This window comes from Loxodonta africana, chromosome 13, assembly GCF_030014295.1.
Source record: "Loxodonta africana isolate mLoxAfr1 chromosome 13, mLoxAfr1.hap2, whole genome shotgun sequence".
In the NCBI taxonomy this organism is placed as follows: Eukaryota; Metazoa; Chordata; class Mammalia; order Proboscidea; family Elephantidae; genus Loxodonta; species Loxodonta africana.
The window spans coordinates 12,720,439-12,741,216 of record NC_087354.1 but is presented as its reverse complement, the minus strand read 5'-3'; the positions used below and the strand labels follow the sequence as shown (position 1 = coordinate 12,741,216).

At 44.2% G+C, this 20,778-nt stretch overlaps 1 protein-coding gene across 1 annotated transcript in view; it reads right to left on the bottom strand.

Moving 5' to 3' along the window:
- PCSK6 (proprotein convertase subtilisin/kexin type 6) overlaps positions 1 to 20,778 on the bottom strand; it is a 267,283-nt gene that overhangs the window by 147,308 nt on the left and 99,197 nt on the right. Inside the window, exons 3-6 of the mRNA XM_064296238.1 lie at positions 15,190 to 15,300; positions 13,911 to 14,054; positions 12,803 to 12,879; positions 10,340 to 10,428 (exon numbers count right to left, since the gene is read on the bottom strand). Of these exons, the coding sequence (XP_064152308.1) occupies positions 10,340 to 10,428; positions 12,803 to 12,879; positions 13,911 to 14,054; positions 15,190 to 15,300 (421 nt within the window). The remainder of the gene's footprint in view (positions 1 to 10,339; positions 10,429 to 12,802; positions 12,880 to 13,910; positions 14,055 to 15,189; positions 15,301 to 20,778) is intronic.

Here is a 20,778-nt window from a genome sequence, read left to right as displayed (position 1 = left end):
GATTGGACTGGACAATGGGTTGGAGAGGGATACTGGTGAGGAGTGAGCTTCTTGGATCAGGTGGACACTTGAGACTATGTTGGCATCTCCTGCCTCGAGGGGAGATGGGAGGGTGGACGGGGTTAGAAGCTGGTGAGATGGACATGAAAAGAGAGAGTGGGGGGAGAGACTGGGCTGTCTCATTAGGGGGAGAGTAATTGGGAGTGCGTAGGAAGGTGTATACGGGTTTTTGTGTGAGAGACTGACTTGATTTGTAAACTTTCACTTAAAGCACAATAAAAATCACATATAAAAAAAAAAGCCCACTGACAGTCAGAGAAGATTAATGAAAACAGACTCATCTAGACACACAGAAATTGAGTCCTAGAACACCAAAGAAGGAGGAAAAAGTCCTAAACCTTCCCAAGATGAAACAAGTTAACTACGAAGCAACAAAAATTAATATTGGCGTCAGACCTCTCATCAGCAACATTGGGTGCCAAAAGACCATGGGGCAATATTATTTAAAACTCTGAGTGAAAATTATTCTGAACTTAAAATCTAAACCAGCCAAATTTGTAGGAGAAAAATACATTTTTAGACTTTGAGGACTCAGAAAGTTTATTTTCTATATAACCATCCACATATGCAGCAACCACTAAAAAATGTTCTTTGAAAGAATGAATGATTTAGTAGAGGAGAAAAATCTAGTAAAAGAAAAAATATATATAAAAGAAAGATATAAGATGCAAGAAAAAATGATGGCCTAAGAAAATGGCCTGCTTTTATAATTACGCTTATGTAATCGTTGATGCCTAATATACAAATGTGAATAACGATGTGGATTTAAAATCCTGGATGATCCCGATTTTGGGAGGTGATCAGGGAGAGGAGAAAACAGCGGAGGGAGGTGGAGCTATAGTAAGGCTCTTGCTTTGCTCAGGAGAAGCGGATTGGAATGAGTTAATGTATGTAGTGTAGAAAATATAAATTCAAATATTGTGTTAAAAGCTTCAGGGTAAGACATAAAAACAGAATAATTAGTATGTGAAACCTTCAAGCCAATAGAAGAAAAAAAAAAAAAAAGGAGAGAAGAAAAATACATCTATCCAGCAAAAGGCAGGGAAGCAAAAGAAAGAAAAACAGTTATTAAAAAAAATAGGAGTATGGTAAAGAGAAAACAAAATACAATGACAGGAATAAATCCAAAACTATCTGAAAGCAGGACATGGGTGAATATATCAAATTTCCTCTTTAAAGAGACATCTAGATTATGTTTAAAAAATTCAAAACATTCTGCTTACAAAACTGAGGTTAACAATAAACCAAAAACTCACTGATGAACAGTTGATTCTGACTCACAACGACCCTATGGGACAGGGTAGAATTGCCCCATAGGGTTTCCAAGGAGCGGCTGGTGGATGCAAACTGCTGACCTTTTTGGTTGGCAGCCAAGATCTTAACCACTATGCCACCAGGGCTTCAAGGTTAATAATAAGGGAATGAAAAATACATGATAAAAGTGAAGATAAAGTAACTCAGTGGGTGTGGCAATATTAGTATCAGCCAAAGTACGATTAAAGGAAAGAATGAAAGGAAAAAAAAAAAAAAAGACAAAGACAAGATTTTATATTAATGAAAGATTCCGTGTGCCAAGAAGAAATAACCATCTTTTGTGCACCTTATAATATCGTTATGAAATATAAACCAAACCAAACCAAACCCACTGCTGTCGAGTTGATTCCAACTCATAGCGACCCTATAGGACAGAGTAGAACTGCCCGATAGAGTTTCCAAGTAGCGCCTGGCGGATTCAAACTGCTGACCTCTTGGTTAGCAGCCGTAGCCCTTAACCCCTATGCCACCAGGGTTTCCGTTATGAAATACGTACGGGCAAAAACTGAAAGAAACTGACAAATCTATAATCATCATGGGGACCAACATCCCTTCTGTGAAATAGATCAGGCAGAAAAAATACAAAAGTCTTCAGAACTTCTGAAGGGGACAGGTGACACATGACAAACTCAGACACCTACAGGCACCAGGCAGGCAGAGTAAAATGGGTAAAATGTCCAGGTCTATTAAATTGGGGGTGGTGCTGGCCCTTTGAAAGGGGCAGCTTGTGCTGCTTCAGCCAATCACTGCCATGAAGAAATGAGGGCCTAGCATCACCAGATGTTCTGAGTTTTCAAGAGAAACCCCAAATCCTTATTTTTACGTAAAAGTTCTTGATTTGTAAATGTTTGCTCAAGTTTTTAAAAAACACCATGTGGGTCAAACAAAACACACTTGCCGGCCAGAGGCTGCTTGTGGGGCACCAGTTAAAACCTTTGATAGAATATATATAGATTATTGCACTCAATAAGCATAGAATAAAAATACTCTTCAAATACCCATGGGAATATTTACCAAAATGGAGCAGGTAATAGACGTCAAAGAAAATCTCAACAAATTTCAAAAAACAGAATTATACAGAACACAGTCTCTGAGCCCAAGGCAATAAAGTTAAAAATTAGTAACAAAAAGAGTGCCAAAAAAAATTATCCAGTTGTTTCTAAACAACTCTTGGGTAAAAGAGAAAAACCAAAGTTGAAATTAAAAATGATCAGAAATGATTAACAATAAGAGCACTGCATAATTAGGCCAGTGACATGTAATGACAGGCAGATGCATAGAGCCTTAGGTATTTATCAGAACATGTAAAAGGCTGAAAATAAAGAACTAGGCATTCCATTTAAGTAGCTAGGAGGAAAAAAAAACAATAAAAATGAAAAATCTGGAGGAATTAGTAACAAAGAAAAGCAGAAATTTATGAAATAGAAAATATCTCAAACAAAAAAATCAAGAGCTAGTTCTCTGAAAAAGTCCATTAAAAAAAAGTAATTTTTTTCATTAGTTTGATCAAGAGAAAAAAAAAGATGATACAAATTAATTAGGAACAATTCAAACTATCAATATAAAGAACATTTTAAAAAATTATGAAAATACGATCGAAAATCTGCAGAAAGGATGATTTTCTAGGAAAACTTCACCAAAATTTTCTCAAGGAGAAATAGCAAATGAATAGACAAAAAGTTACCATGTCCAATCAGATTTATTAATCAACTCTACCAACATTTCAAAAAAACAATGTCTATAATATATGAAACTGTTTCAGGGCACAGAAAAAGACAGAAAGCTTCCTAATTCATTCTATAAGGCCGGCTTAGCTGTGATACCCCACTGGAGAGAGAGATCACAAAAGACAGCTGAATCTATCTTATAAATAAAGATGCAAAAATCATACGTTAAATATTGACAAAATGAATTCAGCAGTGTATTAAAAGAACAATACTCATGATCAAATAGGATTTACTCCAAGAATGGAAAAATAAAATTCCCAGTGCTAAGAAATCAATTAATGTAATTTACTAAACAAAATAGATCAAATAAGCAGTAAAGTGGAAAAATTCATTAGAGGCTTAAAAAAAAAAGCATGTAATAAAATTCAATATTCATTCCTTATCAAAGATCTTCGGAAACTAGGAATATAATAAAATTTCTTTAATTTGATAAAGAGTAACTACAGGAAACCTACTGAAGATATCTACAAATTATATAAAATCAGAGAAATTCCTGTGTAAGTCAGAAGTAAAACAACAAACCTATAAACCACTACTATTCGATAATCATTAGGAGACCCTATACACTGAAATAAGCCAAGAAAAAAAAAAGGGAGTTATTAACATTGAAAACACCACCATTTTTTATAAATAGCTATTATTTACATCTATTTATAAAAGCCAAGAGAATTAAGGAAAAAAACAATTTCACTAATAAGAGTTCAATAAGGCAGCAGCCAGATTAAAAAAAAAAAGTTAATACACAAAAACCAACAGCTTTTCTATATACGGTCTAATAATGACCCATTAGAAATATAATTTTTAAAAAACACAAAACTAGATATAAACTAACCAGAAATGTGTAAGATTGATATGAAGAAAGTCATAAAACTTTTAAAAAGGATGTAAAAGAACACCTGAATAGGTAAAAACATGCCATGTTCCTGGATGGGAAAACTCAATATTATAAAGATGTCAATTCTCCCCAAATTAATCTATAATTTCCATGCATTCCTAATCAAGACCCCAACAGGATTTTTTTTACGGAACCTGACAAGCAGATGCTTAAATTCATCTGAAAGAGAAAATGTGCAATAGCCAAGAAACTTTTGCAAAAGAAGCTTAAAGAGAAATTTGTCCTATCAGCTATGAAAGATAAAAACAAACAAAACTCCTGAACTATAACAGTGAAAACAGTGTGGCATTGTTCAGGAATTAAAAAGAAACAGATTAATGAACCATAATGGAGAACCGAATGTATGCATGGGAATAAGGGTGATAAGGGTAGGTAGCATGTAGAGATCTCAGAACATTAATCTTGGGGAAAAAAAAGATGTTTCTTTTACACCATTCACAGAAATAAATTCTGTAGGAATTAAAAGGCTAAAAAGCTAAAATGGAAAGAAAAAAGCTACTCAGTGATGAAATCCAGTGAATTAAAAGACGAATCAGGAAGGAAAAGTGCTGAAAATGATGGTGGTGAACATGTTTACTTCACTTAAATATAGAACAAAGTCTAAATAACTGGGCATCAATAACTGAAGTAAATGTTGATGTTGAACCTGACAATGTTTAAAAACACCGCTAAAATTGGGGCATGGGGGAGAAGAAGTGAGAAGAAACTGAAGTGCTAATTACCTAATATTGGAAACATGTAATTAAAACCAAATCAGTAACTCTGGCCTCTTAATGGTTTTCATACATTTTTTAATAACCTCAGAGGGATATTTGAGAAAATATTTCATGGTAGTGAAATATAAGCTGAAGTTTATTCTTCATTTCAACTTAGTTTCTGTCATGGATTGAATTATGTCCCCTCAAAAATGTATCAACTTGGTTAGGCCATGTGTGGTTGTCCTCCATTTTGTAATTGTAATTTTATGTTAAGAGGATTAGGGTGGGATTGTAATACCACCCTTACTCAGGTCACCTCATTGATCCAAGGTAAAGGGACTTTCCTTGGGGTGTGGCCTATACCACCTTTTATCTCAAGAGATAGAAGGAAAGGCAAGCAAGCAGAGTTGGAGACCTCATACCACCAAGAAAGCAGCACCAGGAGCAGAATGTGCCCTTTGGACATGGGGTCCCTGCATCTGAGAAGCTCCTCGACCAGGGTAAGATTGAGGACAAGGACCTTGCTCCAGAGCTGAAAGAGAGAAACAGTCTTCCCCTGGAGCCAATGCCCTGAATTTAGACTTGGAACCTACTCGACTGTGAAAAGATAAATTTCTCTTTGTTAAAGCCATCCACCTGTGGTATTTCTGTTATGGCAGGATGACTAAGACAGTTTCTTTTTCTTCTGTTAGGTCCACACAACAGTAAATATAAATTCAATAAATGAAGCATAAAATTCAACACTAAACAAAATAAAAACTGGTAGAAAATTAAATTTGCAGTTCAGAAGTTTTTAAGCTTCATCTGAATTTCTTCCTCCTGTCAAGTTCACATAAAATTAAACTTAATACTTGTTACTAAAAACAGGTATGCTCCCACGTTAATGAAGGAACATCCCATGTTAATGAAAGAATATCCATCCATTTATTTAACCATCTGTCCATATCGTTGTTGCTGTTAGTTGCTGTTGAGTCGATTCCGACTCACGGCAACCCCAAGTGTGCAGAGCAGAACTGCTCCATAGAGTTTTCAAGGTTGTCACCTTTCAGAAGCAGACAGTCAGGCCTTACGTCAGAAGTACCTCTGGGTGGGTGCGAACCGCCAATCTTTGTCAGAAGCACCTCCGGGTGGGTGCGAACCGCCAATCTTTCAGTTAGCATTCCGGTGCTTACCCATTTGTGCCACCCAGGGACTACTCCCTACATACGGTTTAAAAATATCAGTTAAACAGTAGAGGTTAAGAGCTGGGGTCTGCAGTAGCCTTGATTTGATCTTGGGCAAATTACTTAAACTTTTTGTCCCTCTTCTGTAAAATGGGGATAATAACAGGCCTACGTCATAGTATTTTGTGAAGATTATGTAAGATAGTACCTATAGAGATAGTACCTTAGATTAGTGCCTACTACATGAAGCCTGTGAAAGCCAGAACTAGATGGAGCTGCCTTGTTTTTCCGGGTTTCAAGAGTTTTCTGCCTTTGACAGGGTATAGTCTTACCACTTTTCTATCATTCTGTATTAGTGGAAAATGTCTTAGTTTTCCTTCTCTGACAGGTTTCCACCTTATACAGGTTTTGGCTTTCACAGTTTTACTGTACACAGCAGGCACTCAGGAAGTGCTGGCTATTTCTATTTTCACTGGGATCTAGATGGTATTTTTACTTTCTTCTTCGTACTATTCTGTACTGCAGTAAAACATTACATATAGTTTGGAGTTATCTTGACTGATCAGTAATGTTCTAGCAAGAATGTTATTTTAAAGATATAATTTGGAGAGTTTCACTACTTCTTTCATCTGATTAAATTATTTTTATGTGATAAAACTTTGAGGAACACGTGACATTTTACCATGAAAGTTGGCAGACAATTTTATTCCAATTATGTAAATATGCAGTTCAATTTTCATTAGCCAATCTATGATGATTTTAAACTGTGTCCACAAATTTTGTGACACTCTTTCCTTCAAAAAGTGCAGTCTGGTTTCTCCCCCCTTGAGTGTGTGATAGACTTAATGACCCGCACCTAACGAATGACGAAAGTGATAGCGTGCAACTTCTACTATTAGGTCATAAAAGACGTTGCTGTTTCTTCCTTGTTCTCTCTCTTGAATCACTTGCAATAGGGAAAGCTACCGTGTTGTGGGGACATTCAAACAACTCTTTGGAGAGGTCTGTGTGGTGAGGAATAGAGGCTTCCTGCCAATACAGTGGTTCGCATGGGATGAGGACTCCAGCCAATGGCCACGTGAATGAGCCATATTGGAAGTGGATCATCCAGCCCAAGTCAAGCTTTCAGACTGAAGCCATGGCCAATAGCTTGACTGCAATCTCACAAGTGACCCTGAGGGTGACTAGGATCAGGGTCATCAACCTCACAAGTGACCCTTACAAATGACCCTCACAAGTGACCCTGTGTTAGATAACAAATGTTTGTTTTTTAAGCCACTACATTTTGGAGTAACCGTCATGCAGCAATAGATAACTGATACCCCATTTATTTGGTAAAGAAATATACACCACAAGTTTTAGTTTTAGTGAAGGGAGAGTAGCTTATATCAGGCTAACTCTTCTCAAGATAATAATTATAAACTCTGAACAAAATATATATTTTTTAAAAACAGCTTTTTAAGGGCATTAAATAGCAATCAGAAGAAGGCAGAGGCATATACGGGATTGGATTCTTCAAAGAAGAGAACCATACTAGCTATGATCCACATACACATAATTTCTTCTCTGAGGGCACTCCCCACGTCTCCTGGGGCAAAGAAGCTAGACCACATGCTTCTGCCCTCACTGACTGCTTGCCCTACCACTCCTTGGGGCTTCCTGATTGCCTCTCTCATTTCAGTACTTGGTTCTGTACTCCTTCTCTCACTTCAGTACTTGGTCCTTTTTCTTCATCAGGCAGACCGCTCCATAGGGTTGTTTGAAGCAACATGGTAGCTTCCCCTATTGCAAGCAATCATGAGAAAAGGAAACAGCAATGTCATTTACGACCTCATTTTAGAAGTTGTATGCTATCACTTTTGCCGTGCCTTCGATGTGGATCATTAAGTCATTCACCCAAAGACTAAGCTCCTAGAAGCCCAGAACTGTGTCTGTCATCCCTTTATTCACCTGCTCAGTGACTAGCACAGTGTTAGACACGTGACACATGCACTAATTTGAAATATTCCCGTTCCCAAGCCCTGGAAGTGGAGGTGCTCTCTCCAGAATCTGGGAGACAGGTATACAATTGCAACGAGCATACAGCTACCTAATGATACCAACCTGCTATTTATTGTACACCTCTTTTCCTCTGGGAGGTTCTCTATGGGGGTGACTTTCACTGATTCATCATGACCCGTAAGGTAGGTATTACCTACCCGCAGGACTCCAGAAAGCCTTCTAAGCAAGCACTTCTCAAATGGTTATTTGTGGACGAACCCTCTGCCGGTTCTGATTCAGTACATCTGGGGTGGGGCTAGGATTCTGCATTTATCACAGCTCCAGGTGATGTCCATGCCCCTAGTCCAGAGGCTGACTTTGAGGAGCAAGGTTTAAAAAGCCCAAAAGTAGGGTATACCCCCTTGCTCAAAGCAACAGCGTTTTATTTTCCCTCTGAGTGTTTCAGAAAGAGGGACGAGATGCTCAGCAGCTCCCTACAGACTCAGCCCAGAGCCAAGCCAGATGCTGTCACATGTGGTATCTCGCTTCATGTCCCAACAAACGTGGGAAGGCAGCCACATCACTGATTGTCCCTCCACAGGTGAGGAAATCTTGCTGTCCAAGGACACACGGACAGTGGGTAGTGGAAACGGGAGCGGTGTCTGGCCAGTAGGATTTGACAGCTCCTGGGGAGACTTTTCAGTCTTCCCTCACCACAAGAGGCTCCAGGGAGAACTTTCACATCTCAGCGTAAAAGAACTGTCCAGCCACAGAGGAATGAGGCCAGTTGACAGAGCTTCCTGGTTTGTTCTGAAGAACATACTCCCATGGATTGAATTGTGACCCTCCAAAATGTTTTAAAGTCCTGACTCCTATACCGAATCCTATTTGGAAATAGGGTTTTCTTTGTTATGCTAATGAGGCCACACCAGTGCAGGGAGTGTCCTAAACCTAGTCACTTCTGAGTGGTTTAAAGAGCAGCACAGAGACAGACAAGCAGACACAACTGTGGGAAGATAGATGCCACATAGCGATTGCCAAGGACCTGAGGAATGCTGGGCTTTCCCCTAGAGCCGGCATCCTGCATTCAAATTTCTAGCCTCCTAAACTGGAAACTCTATGGGGCAGTTCTACTCTGTCCTATAGGGTCGCTATGAGTTGGAATCGACTCAATGGCAGTGGGTTTGGTTTTGGTTTTAAACTGTGAGATAATACATTTCTATTCTTTAAAGCTACCCATTTGTGGTATTTCTGTTACAGCAGCACTAGCTAACTGAGACCCCACTCTTGGGGGTTAATTTTGTCATAGAATGACAAATCTGAACCACTGCACAGATTTCCAGGGGGAAAGGCAGAGTTCTAATTAAGTAAAAGCTGGGAACCTTTTTTAAAAACTCAAGAAACTTCCCAAGGGCTGAGTGATCCAGGGAAGCCCTGGCCACCCTCACCACCTTGTGCAGCTCATAGGTGGGGCCGGGGGTGGGGGGGCTGCAGCTGCCCCTGCAAAGGTCAAGCAGAGGGCCAGGCAGTGCCCAGGGGAGGCAGCTTTCCTGCGAGGCCACCTGTGTGAGCATGAGTGCCTTCAAGGTGAGAGACAAACTGAGAGTCAGGTGGAGTGGCAGTCCTCTGAGGCTGCTCACAGGTTCAGCTGTGGCTCAGTGATATGCACCTGCCGGCACTTGGCACTTGGGAGACTTGCTGATGGCCTGAACCCCCGCACCTCTAACCTCAGGTGTGAGCAGATGATGACGTCACAGGTGCTCTCTGTACAAAGCCCAACCCATCAAGAGAAGCGTGACTTACAAATGTGAAAAGCTAAATAACAAAGCAGAGACACCCAGGGCAGGCAGGACAATGACCCAATGACATGCCTGGGAGAGCTCTGACTTCCTTGGCGAACAAGAAGCGGAGCGGTCTGGATCCGGGGAGTGCTTCACAGAGTAGAGGGGCGTGAGCTGGCCACACATCATGGGAGGGCTGAGCCAATGGAGGGGAAGGGAGGGGGCCCTGGGGCAGAGTGTTGCAAGCCTGGGCATGGATAGGGATGACCAGGTGTGTCTGGGGGACACTATGGCACTATGGCTAAAGCTCAGGGTCAGGTGCTGAAGTGGGTGATCAGGCTCGAGTGGGGCTGGATCCTGGGAAAGGCCTGTCATCCCAGGTAAAAGTAAACCCTGTCTTGGAAGTGAGAGGGGCCACTGCAGGCCTGTGGGCAGAGGACAGCACCCGGGCATTGTGGAGTGGCCCAACGGGCAGCAGCATGGAAGCCTGCAGGACTAGAAACCAGAAGGCAGAAAGAGGAGGCCCTGACCTCTCTTTGCCCTGGTGGCCTGGGCCGTAGGATGGGGCAGCTGCTACTTCAGGCCTGGGGTCTGAAACTGCCAAGCAAAAAGAGGAGGATGCTGCCAAGAAGCCCTGCAGGCAGGGATGCTTTCTGGCCCCTCCCAGCCCCTCAGCTCCTCCCAGCCCCTCGGCTCCCGAGCTGAGCACCTGGGACCTTACCTCCTATCTTTGCGTTGTACGCGATGCCCACGATGCAGTAGGAGTTATTGGCTGAGGCGGCAACTTCTCCTGCACACCGAGTACCGTGTCTGAAGCAAAGGAGGAAATACAGTTACGAGTTCAGTGTGTTGCTTAGTTCTCACATGACGAGATGGATTTTCCTAAGTCCAGGACAGACAGCAAAGTCCCCTTTTTGCTCTCTCATCAGCACCGCCTCTGACAGCTGCTATGAAAGGAGCTCAGCCAGGCCTTGCACACCCTGGACCTGCCACATTGCTCAGACCCACAGGCCTTCCCAACAGTCCTCAAATGGTGGGCGTCGGCTCTGGGATTGTCTCTTCCAGGAAGCCTTCCCTGACCCCCAAGTCTGAGCTAGCAGCTCCTGCTCCAAGGGCCCAGGGCCAGTCTCCTGGCATCCACAGCACCTGTTGTTGGTGTGCTGGACTAGGGTTTAGGGGAGGGCAGGGGCCACTAGGCCTCCATGCTGTGTCTCCTGTGACTAACACAGTGCTTGACACACACAGGCACGTCATAAAGGTTTCACGGACAGCATGAAAGAACGAGCAAACGGTACTTTATGTCTCATCCATCCACTCTCACCTCAGGACAGTCTTCCATCCTTCCCACTTAAGTAGGAGCCGGAGAAGAAAGCTCTAAATTGAATATACAACAGCATCTGGGGGACTGTGAAGAAATTACCCCCAAATAAACTGCTTTTCTCAGCAATGACCCCATTTTTGAATATGCTGCTCATGTCAGTTCTTCCGGCAGAGGCCAAAGTACGGGTGACTTTAAACAGCATGCCTTTGAGAGGACTCCACTGGGGATTAGAATCATTGATTCAAATTTAAAATCGCCTTTAAAAACACTCCTGGTTTGTGCACTCAGCCTTTGGAAGAGAGTCACCCATATCCTCCGGAGCTTGCACGGCAGTGACCGGCGCTGCTAACAGTCACGTGGCCCAGTGTCTCACACAGTAGTCAGTTCTGCCCTTCAGGGGTCAGTGCATGGATCTAGATCATTCCCTTCTGCCCCCTGGACATGTGCCCGGAACACAGAGCCCCTTCGCCCCGGGTGCTGTTGGCACCACTGAGTGGGAAAGGCATCCTGGGATGTGAGCAGGAGAGCCAGGGCCTCCGGGGCTGCTTTGTTCAACACGTGAGCCCAGCCCAGCCTCCCCGCACAGCACAGTCCGGGCACCAGCATTTCAGCCACAGATGTGAATCCACTGAAAATTGGAACAGTATGAAGGGAGTATGACTGGGGTAGGGCTGGCTTCTCAAAGTAGAGTCCACCTTGTGAGGATAGCACAGGACCGGGTAGTGTTTCATTCTGTTGTACACGGGGTCACTATGAGTCGGAACCGTGGAGAGAGGTAGCACCTTGTCATGTCAACAGTGGGTACAGAGACAGGGCTCTTGTTGTTTTCCTCTGAATACTTGTGAAAGAATGGTAAGAGCTCAGGGTGTGGGGTGCACTGACACAGAAGGGACAGGTCAGGCACGGCAAATTCGCTCATGGCTTTAGGACTTGGGAGCCTGGGCTCCAACCCTAGGGCGGTTGTCACGGACGCTGCATGAGTCTCCTCATCACCGCGGCCCCACTGCCTGCACGTGCTCAGGGATGGTAGTTACCACTGCCATTTACTGAGCTCCCACTGAGAGCCCCACACCCTACGAGGTGCTCACACATCTCATCTCATGCCTCACAACTCTGGGAGGTGAGCAGGGTGACCCCCACAGAAAAATCTCTGAGATCGGGACACAGATTCAGCAAAGGTAAGCAACTTGCACAAAGTCACACAGCCCATAAGTAGTGAGCTGGGATTTGGACCCAGTAGTACCCAACCTCACGCCTTTGCTCTCTCCACACGCATATCAGATTGTAGGTGGAGTCAGAGGAGCTGTGTGCTCCACTGGGGCCCTTCCGGCTCATAACAGCCCTATAGGAGAGAGGAGAACTGCACCATAGGGCTTCCAAGGCTGTAATCTTTATGGCAGCAGACTGCCACATCTTTCTCCCATAGAACAGCTGGTGGGTTCCAACCGCCAGCCTTTTGGCTAGCAGCCCAGCGCTTAACCACTGCACTACCAAGGATCCTTCTGTGGAGGGCAAATGGCATTTTAAAACAGCAGGTCCTGGGGCCCACTGGATTATTTAAGGGTAATTTTTTTTTTCCACAAATTGTCCAACAAGGTTGGAAACAGGAGCAATGTTTGTAATATTTTTCTTCAGCTGAGCAACAGAGGTGACGACCCCTAAGGAAGAGGCGAGGTCCACAGAAGCTGCCTTGTGCCTGGAGGACTACGCAGGTGAGGCTTCCGACCCCTGGAAGAGCCCCGGACGGGCAGGGAAGTGCCTACCTCCTGAACCCCTGCTAGATCATTTCTGTGTGAAAACTCCTCAGTGATTCTGCAGGGAGAGAAGGAAGGAGACAGGAAAGGAGCAGACGAGATGACGTACTTATTTTCGTTGCTGGCATCGTAACGTGGAGATGGGTCATAATCATTTCCATTGACGTCATAGCTTGCATAGGAATCCTAAGAGTGAAGAAAATGACACAGCACATTGAAGCCCTATTTTTTTTTCTGTATGTGTTATTTCTTTTTTTTTTCAACTGTGCTTTACGCAAAAGTTTACAAGTCAAGTCAGTGTCTCATACAAAAATTTATATATGTATACTCCTAATTGCTCTCCCCGTAATGAGACAGCACACTCCTTCTCTCCACCCTATATTCCCCATGTCCATTCAGCTAGCTTCTGTCCCCATCTGCCTTCTCATCTCCTCTCCATACAGGAGCCACCCCCATAGTCTCATGTGTCTACTTGAGCCACGAAGTAAAGCCCTATTTTAAACGATTATTACCTCTACTGGAAAACAGAGGAATTCTATTTTTAATATGTTATGTTTTTGTTTACATACTTGTCATCGTAGTATTCATATAATTTTGTCTCCTTTGAAATATCATAAAAGCTTTGACATGGTCTTCAAAATGGTCATTTTTAATGACGGCATAATTGTCTACCAAACAGACATAGTATGATTTATGTAACCATTGTTAGGCACCCAGGTGCCTTAGAATATTTAACATGTTTATCATATTTACTATATGCCAGGCTCTGCTCCTCACATTTATTAACTCATTAAATCTGACAATATCCGTACGAGATAGCAGTCCCACCATGAACCCCATTTTATAGACGATGACACTGAGCACAGGTAAGTTAAGCAACTTGGCCAAGGCCACAGAGCTAAGAAGTAGCAGAGCCAGGATAGGAATCCAGGCAGCCTAAGCCCAGAGTCCAAGCTTCTAACCCAGTCACTTTTTGTGTCGTTAATATTCATATGATGGTCATTCCCATGTGTGGCCTGTCTTGGTTCTTGCCAGTCTTCAAACATGGACAGATTCCTCTGTAAGGTCCGTCTCCCTGGCAGCAGCAGGAAGGGGTTTGGTTTCATCAATCCTCCCCAGCGCTGCTTGCTTTATTGCCTGATTGGTCTTCAATCTATACCATTTAGTTACCAGCACGGTTGTCTATCCTTGTATGTGCGTTCCCAGGCCTGACTTACATAGTTTGGGGCCAGGTCGGGGTGATTCCTCTCTATGCCATCGTCAAGGATGGTGACCACCACGTTTTTCCCAGTGTAGCCCCTCTTCCACGCAGCCTGCACGTTCATCTCCGATCGGCAGCGACTGTTCTTGTCACCGCAATGCTGTACGCAAAGAAGAAACACAGACCCCCGTTAGGGACTGGATTGTGTGCCCCAAAAAGATGCGTTAAAGTCCTAACTGGTACCTGTGAAGCGACCTTGCTTGGAAAATGTTATCAGTTAAGGTAACCTGAGGTCATTCATACCAGGGCAGGGTGGGTCCTAATCCCATCTTAAAAAAGAGAAGAGACCCAGAAGCCATGTGAAGATGTATCTGTAAGCCCAGGAATGCCTGGGGCTAAAAGGATTTAGGAGAGATAAGAAAGGATCTTAGAGACTTCAGAGGAAGCATGGCCCTGCTGACATGCTGGTTTGGACTTCAGCCGCCAGAACTGTGCAATAACAAATTTCTGTCCTTATAAGCCACCCAGTTTGTGGTATTTTGCTAAGGAGACTAGGACAGTTCCAGCATGGACAGGGTGGTGTGATCCTGATGCAGAAGGCACAGACCATGCCGAGCCGGGGAGTGGCACCTCATGCTTGTAGAAGTATCTAAGAGGCACTTGCCCTGCCTTCTGTACCAGAAAGCCTCTTTTCCACCCAGATCCAGAAGGAGTGCTCCATCTGCTGTTCCTGCACCTACCAATTTGTGCACATTTTCCTAGGAATCCTCCCTCCTTAGGGGCTCTGTCCACAGGGTCGTCTCCAGAATTTAGTTAGTCCTACCAGTTAATCCTACCAATAAACTGTCGTTGAGCTGACTCTGACTCTTGTCGGCCCCGCGTGTGTCAGGGTAGAACTGTGTTCCATTGGGTTTTCAATGCCTGATTTTTTTTCAGAAGTAAATTGCCAGGCCTTTCTTCCAAGGCACCTCTGGGTGGATTTGAATTTCCAACCTATTAGTTAGTAGCCAAACGTGTTATGTGTTGGCGCCACCCAGGGACAATTAGTCCTAGAGCCTGCATCAAATCATTTCCCCACTCAAAGATCCCCTCCTCAGACTTTCACATAATCTCAGAAAAAATTCCTAAGAAAGCTTGGGTTGTACAGCTTTTTGAAGGTCAGGTATTACATCTGGACAAGTGTGCTTGCTTTCCTTTAGTTTGTTGGGGGGATTAAATATTCTCTTCCTGCAGACCCATCTGAGAGCCCTGGTGCTGCAGATGCCCCGTGGTGAAAGGCCCTGCCCTGGACTTACCATGTACCACATGCTGGACCAAATGGGGTCATTGAAATAAAGGGCCTTCGGGTCACTCCGCACCTGTCTCTTCACCCTGCGTTTAACTTCCTGCTGTTGGAGCCATTTCACCTAACAGGAAGAAAGGCAGTTAATATTTTTTTAAAACCATCTCCTGATTGTAGGTACCATAGGTTTTCTTTTCACGAATACCTGTGCCATTATAAGAGGTCACTGTGGGTGGTGACTTCCCAGGGGACATTTTCATTTTTTAAAGTAGCGATCACATTTGAAAAAGGGGAACTTGTTTGTGTAGGTGGAAGAGGAAATGACACCTGAAGTCATTCTACTAAAAAAAAACCAATGACCTTGCAAAGTTGCCAGTGAATGGTCTGGTGACCCCTGTCCTGAGGGAAAAAGAAGTACACACACGGGAGAGGCATGAGTGAAGAGAGGTAAGAAATTCTTTGGTCAAAATGGTTATCACCAGTTGGAGGCAAGATGTCTCACAGTTTACAGGGAAGAAATCAAAAGGTGAATTATGGTGATCCATGTGCTGGGGTTGTGGGCAGCCACCAGAAACATGGTAACAAAACATGTACAGAGAAAAATCTAGAAAGGGATATAGTGAAATGTTAATAGCAGCAATCTCTTGGCGGTGATATTATTGGTAATTTAAAGTTTGTAAATTTTTTTTTAGTATTTCATAAATTTCCTTCAATAGGCATGATTTGCATTCACAATCAAGAAAAAAAATATTTGAGAGAAAATATACCCAAAGGCACAAAAAAAGTTAAGAGAGGCACTATAAAATAATATTTAACAGCAGGCAGCTGGCTGCCTGGGTTCAAATCCTGACCCCATCACTTACTAGCTGTTTGACTTTGAGCAGTCAACTAACCTCCTGGGCCTTAGTTTGTTCATCTGTACAATGGGGTCATCATGGGGTTGTCATGCGGATTAATACACAGACTGGTGAAATACATAAGCTTCATAGTCAGTGCCTGGCACCCAGTTGTTATTACCCTTGTGGATGTGTGTTTCAAGCCAGTAGAGTTTTCCCATTTTAAGAGATCATGGGGAAAAGTAATCCAGCCCTGAGCCAGATCTTTCGGTGTTGCTGCAGCAGTCCCATCTGATTCAGTGACACCCTCCACTCATCAAATACTCGAGGCCTGTGTTGGGTGCCAAGATGGGCAGGATGAGGACTGGCACTGGGCCCTACTCTCAAAGAGTTTGTGCTCCACTTGGGGCCCCTCTGGAAGCAGACTAAAGAGCATGGTGTGAACTCTGAGGAGGTATAGGAACAGGACAGGCTGAGTGGAAAAGGCGGCACTGGGTGGGCTGAGGACCCATAGTCAGGAGGGACCCTGACTCATGCGAGGGCCTCTCTCACTTTCCTCTGCTGGGAGCCCTAGGATGCAGGAGGAGAGGCAGAGGAAGTAGGGGAGGAGCCCTGCTAGTGGGGTCCCACGGTGGGGTGTGGAGGCCAGGGTGACCTGGAGGCCAGGCTAAGGCTGCAGACCCCTGGCTGGACCCCGAGGCCAGAACGGCCTGAGGCCCAGTGAAATCCCTCCTCAGACTTCTCTCAGCCTCGACTTCCTCACGTTGTCAGGAGGGAGGACAGCAGAACAGCTCTAGGCGTAGCCTCACATTTGCGGTGGGGGCAGATTTTAAAGACATCCTTGGTTGACAACACAAAACGCTCAGAAAGAAGTGTCACAGCCATCCCACTGCCAATGTGATTTGTTTGTAAAGCACCAGCAGACCTGGCTTCCTTAAGAATGCTGCACAGAGCTCAAAATCAATTTGGGGTTAGACACTAAGAAAAGCCTCTGCACCACGGCACAGGTAATTTATAATTGCCACTGATAGATTTTTCTGTGGAAAATAACACTGTAAAATGAGATATTTTGTTTATAACACCCTCTGATGACATTTCGCAACTTCACCGTATACTACTGCTTGAACTAGAAAGCTGTTACTTGATATAAAATATCTAAGACAGTATTTCACAATCTGTTAAACATTCTGTTATACAATACGGTGGCGCGTATACCACTAAAGGCTCCAAGCTCCTGGGATGTCCCTATCCATCCCCCCAGGCTGAGCCCTGGACCACTACCCATCTTAATCACATCTGTAGCCTTCCAACAGCTCTGCCTACCTGGTTGCACCTCCAGTCACAGAGGAAGGGGCAAACCTTCCTTTTCCAAGCCCAGGTGACTCCTGCCCTCCCAACCCCCAAATTGGGTAGGTGGTGTGTGAGCCATGTTGCCAGAAGTCAATGGAACTGAAGATAATAAACAGCATGCCAGGCATGGGGCTTCCGCGCCCAGACCCTACAGAGATGCCACCACAGGCGCCTGCCCCGTCATGAAGGCTGACTCTGCCAGTGGTCCCTGGTCTGTGTGTCCCTGCTTGTCTCCTCATTTCATCTCCCCATACTCCAGTCACTGCCTTGTCTCTCACCCATCCCTAGGAAGGTATCTTGGACCCCAACTTCCTGCCCACTGCAGAGATGAAGCCATCCTCCAGTTCCACTTTCCCTGATTTCTCTGCACAGCAGGACTCCTGTGGTCATTTATTCAGTTGCTTGCTCAAAAAGAGGTGTTAATTCTTACTGTGTGCCTGGTGCTCCGCTCTGGGAGCCTGTCCAGGACCCAGGTGCCCTCTTCACCTCAGCTCAATGCAGAGCTCTGCCTCACAATGACATTCAGGTAGGAACCAGGGGCCACCTGGACTCTCTGGGAAGGTCAGAGGTGTGCTGATGACTCAGAACCAAGTGATGAAACTTTAGCTCTCCTATCAAAGAATCACACCTGTCCATGCTAATGGGGCACCTCAGAGGCACAGTAGAGAGTTTCCATTGCGTAAACAGTAATGATAGTTACGGTAAAGCAGCAGATAGTTTAGGATCTCTAAGGTATGTCATGTCCTTCACGGAACTGACTCCTCTGTAGAACTTGCAAACAACCAGAGTGAGGGTGTTGATGGGGAGGGTCAAGGGTTAGAGGAAGACTTAGCTTCTGTGCTTGTTGAATATTTTACCTCACACAGGTTGCCTCTGAGGCGACTCCGGCTCATGGCGACGCCATGTGTATAAGAGTAGAACTGTGCTTCACTGGCTGATTTTTTGGAAGTAGGTCACCAGGCGTTTCTTCTAAGGCACCTCTGGGTGGACTTTAAAGCCAACCTTTTGGTTAGTGGATGAATGTGTTAACCATTTGCACCACCCACAGACTCTTATTTTACTTTATGTATGTAGTTATCGTTTTGAGAAAGAGCAATGAAAGGTTCTTTGTAGGGTTAAAAGAGTTCTTCCTCTCCCAAGACGGCTGGTGCACAGGGGAAGTCGTGATGTTTCTCTGGAAGTTTGTTTGGTTATCACTTTACAGTGAAGCTTCAATCATGATCTATTCGCCAGGTCCCTCAGCACTTTTCTTTGAGATGTGCGTACTTTCTCTTGATGAGAAGTGCATTGGAAGAGGGAGTAGAACCATTTATCCACCTTTGAGCTTCAAGGCCAGAGATGTATAACTTGAAAATAAATCCTAAACCAATGTAAGCTGTGAATGAGTGAGCCCAGGGGAAAGTTCAACTCAATGCCAATCAATAGGGCAAAGTAAAAAGTAAAAAGGTTGGGAAGAGTTGAACTCTTACGGAGAATCCCCAACCTTTTAATGGAAAGAATTCTTCACCTCCCCAAAGCCTTGAGACCACTGGGTTGAGGGACAGGGAAATACTGTGACAAGGAAGTTCCTGCTCATTCTAGTTTATCCTCCTCAGGTTTTGTAGTAGGTTGAATGGTGGTCCTCCAAAAGATATGTCCACCTGGAACTTTAGAATGTGACTTTATTTGGAAACAGGGTCCTTTCAGGTGTAATAAGATAAGGATCTTGAGATGAGCTCATCCTGGGTTACCCAGGTGGGTCCCAAATTCAACGACAAGGTCTGTATAAGAGAAAGACAGAGGGAGATTTGAGACACAGAGAGAAGATAACCATGTGAAGACAAAGGCAGAGACTGGAGGGATTCTGCAAGAAGCCAAGGAATATCTGGAGCCACCAGAGCCTGGAGGAGGCAAGGATGAATCCTTCCCTAGAGCCTTTGAAGGGAGTGTGGCACTGCTTACACCTTGATTTCAGACTTCTAACCCTCCAGAAAGAACTGTGAGAGACTAAATTTCTGTTGTTACAAGCCACCCAGTTTGTGGTAATTTGTTACAGCAGCACTAGGAAACTAATACAGCACTCGTCTGTTGGTTTGTCATACTGTGGAGGCTTTTGTGTTGCTATGATACTGGAAACTATACCAGTGGTATTTCAAATACCAGCAAGGTCACCCATCATGGACAGGTTTCAGCAGAGCTTCCAGACTAAGACAGACTAGGAAGAAGGTACTGGCAATCTACTTCTGAAAAAACTGGCCAGTGAAAACCTTGTGAATACCAGAAAAACATTATCTGATACAGTGCTAGAAGATGATTCCCTCCAGTTGGAAGGCACTCAAAATATGACTGGCAAAGAGATGCCTCCTCAAAGTAGAGTCGACCTGAATGACATAGATGGAGTAAAGTTTTCGGGACCTGAATTTACTGATGTGACACAATTCAAAACAGGAAGAAACAGCTGCAAACATCCATTAATAATTAGAATGTGAATTACGCAAAGTGTGACTCTAGGAAAATTGGAAGTCGTCAAAAATGAAATGGACAACAGAGCCATGATGGCGGATTAGTCAGATGGACTAAGCCTTCGCTGTGCAACAATGACCCAAACAACTATGTAAAACAAGTACAGTTGTCAATCCTGGAACCCTGAACCTTAAATTAAGGGATAAAGCATTATAACATAAGCCTCTGAGAAGAAACTGATAGAAAATGGCAAACAAGTAGAGTTACAGGATGGAGGTTCCCAGCCAAGTGGCAGGACATAGTGTGGCCATCTTGGAATAAAGCCAACAACTCCACACCAAGAACACAGAAAGGCAACTTCACAGAATTCCCAAGAGGAGATAGAGGTACGGCACAGACCCACTCAGTGCTAAGTAAAACCACATCTGCTGGCTGCAGCTCAAGGAAGTGTCCAGATGCTCTCGTGTGATAATCATAGGAGCACAGTCCTAAAACTCCCACCCCTGTCATGAATAGGAGCAAAAACTGTCCCATCCTGGCAGCTCTGACTGCCGAGGACCACAGTATGAATCTACCTTATTGCCCTCCTCCATCTAGCTACATCCAGCCTTCCCTCTGCCCCCTCTCCTGTGTCTCTCCTCTGCCCCACTGAGCACCACACCCCCAAGAGAAACTAGCCCGGCCTCCAGCCCCTGCCCCGTCAGCCCCAGTTCACCAGCCCCAGTCTGTGCTGCAAACAAATGACCCCTCCCCCCCATTGGACCTGCCCTGCTGCACCATAGCTGAGCAACTGACCCTGCCCACCTGAACAAGATGGTGAGAACTACTGTTCCCAGAGATGAGCAAGCAACAAAACACACCTGTTCACCCTCCTGGACATAATCAAACAAAACAAAAAAAAGCAGGACAAAACAAACAAACCTACAATCACTAAACAAAGAAAATAATACTGGAATATCTCAGAGACTGCAGAT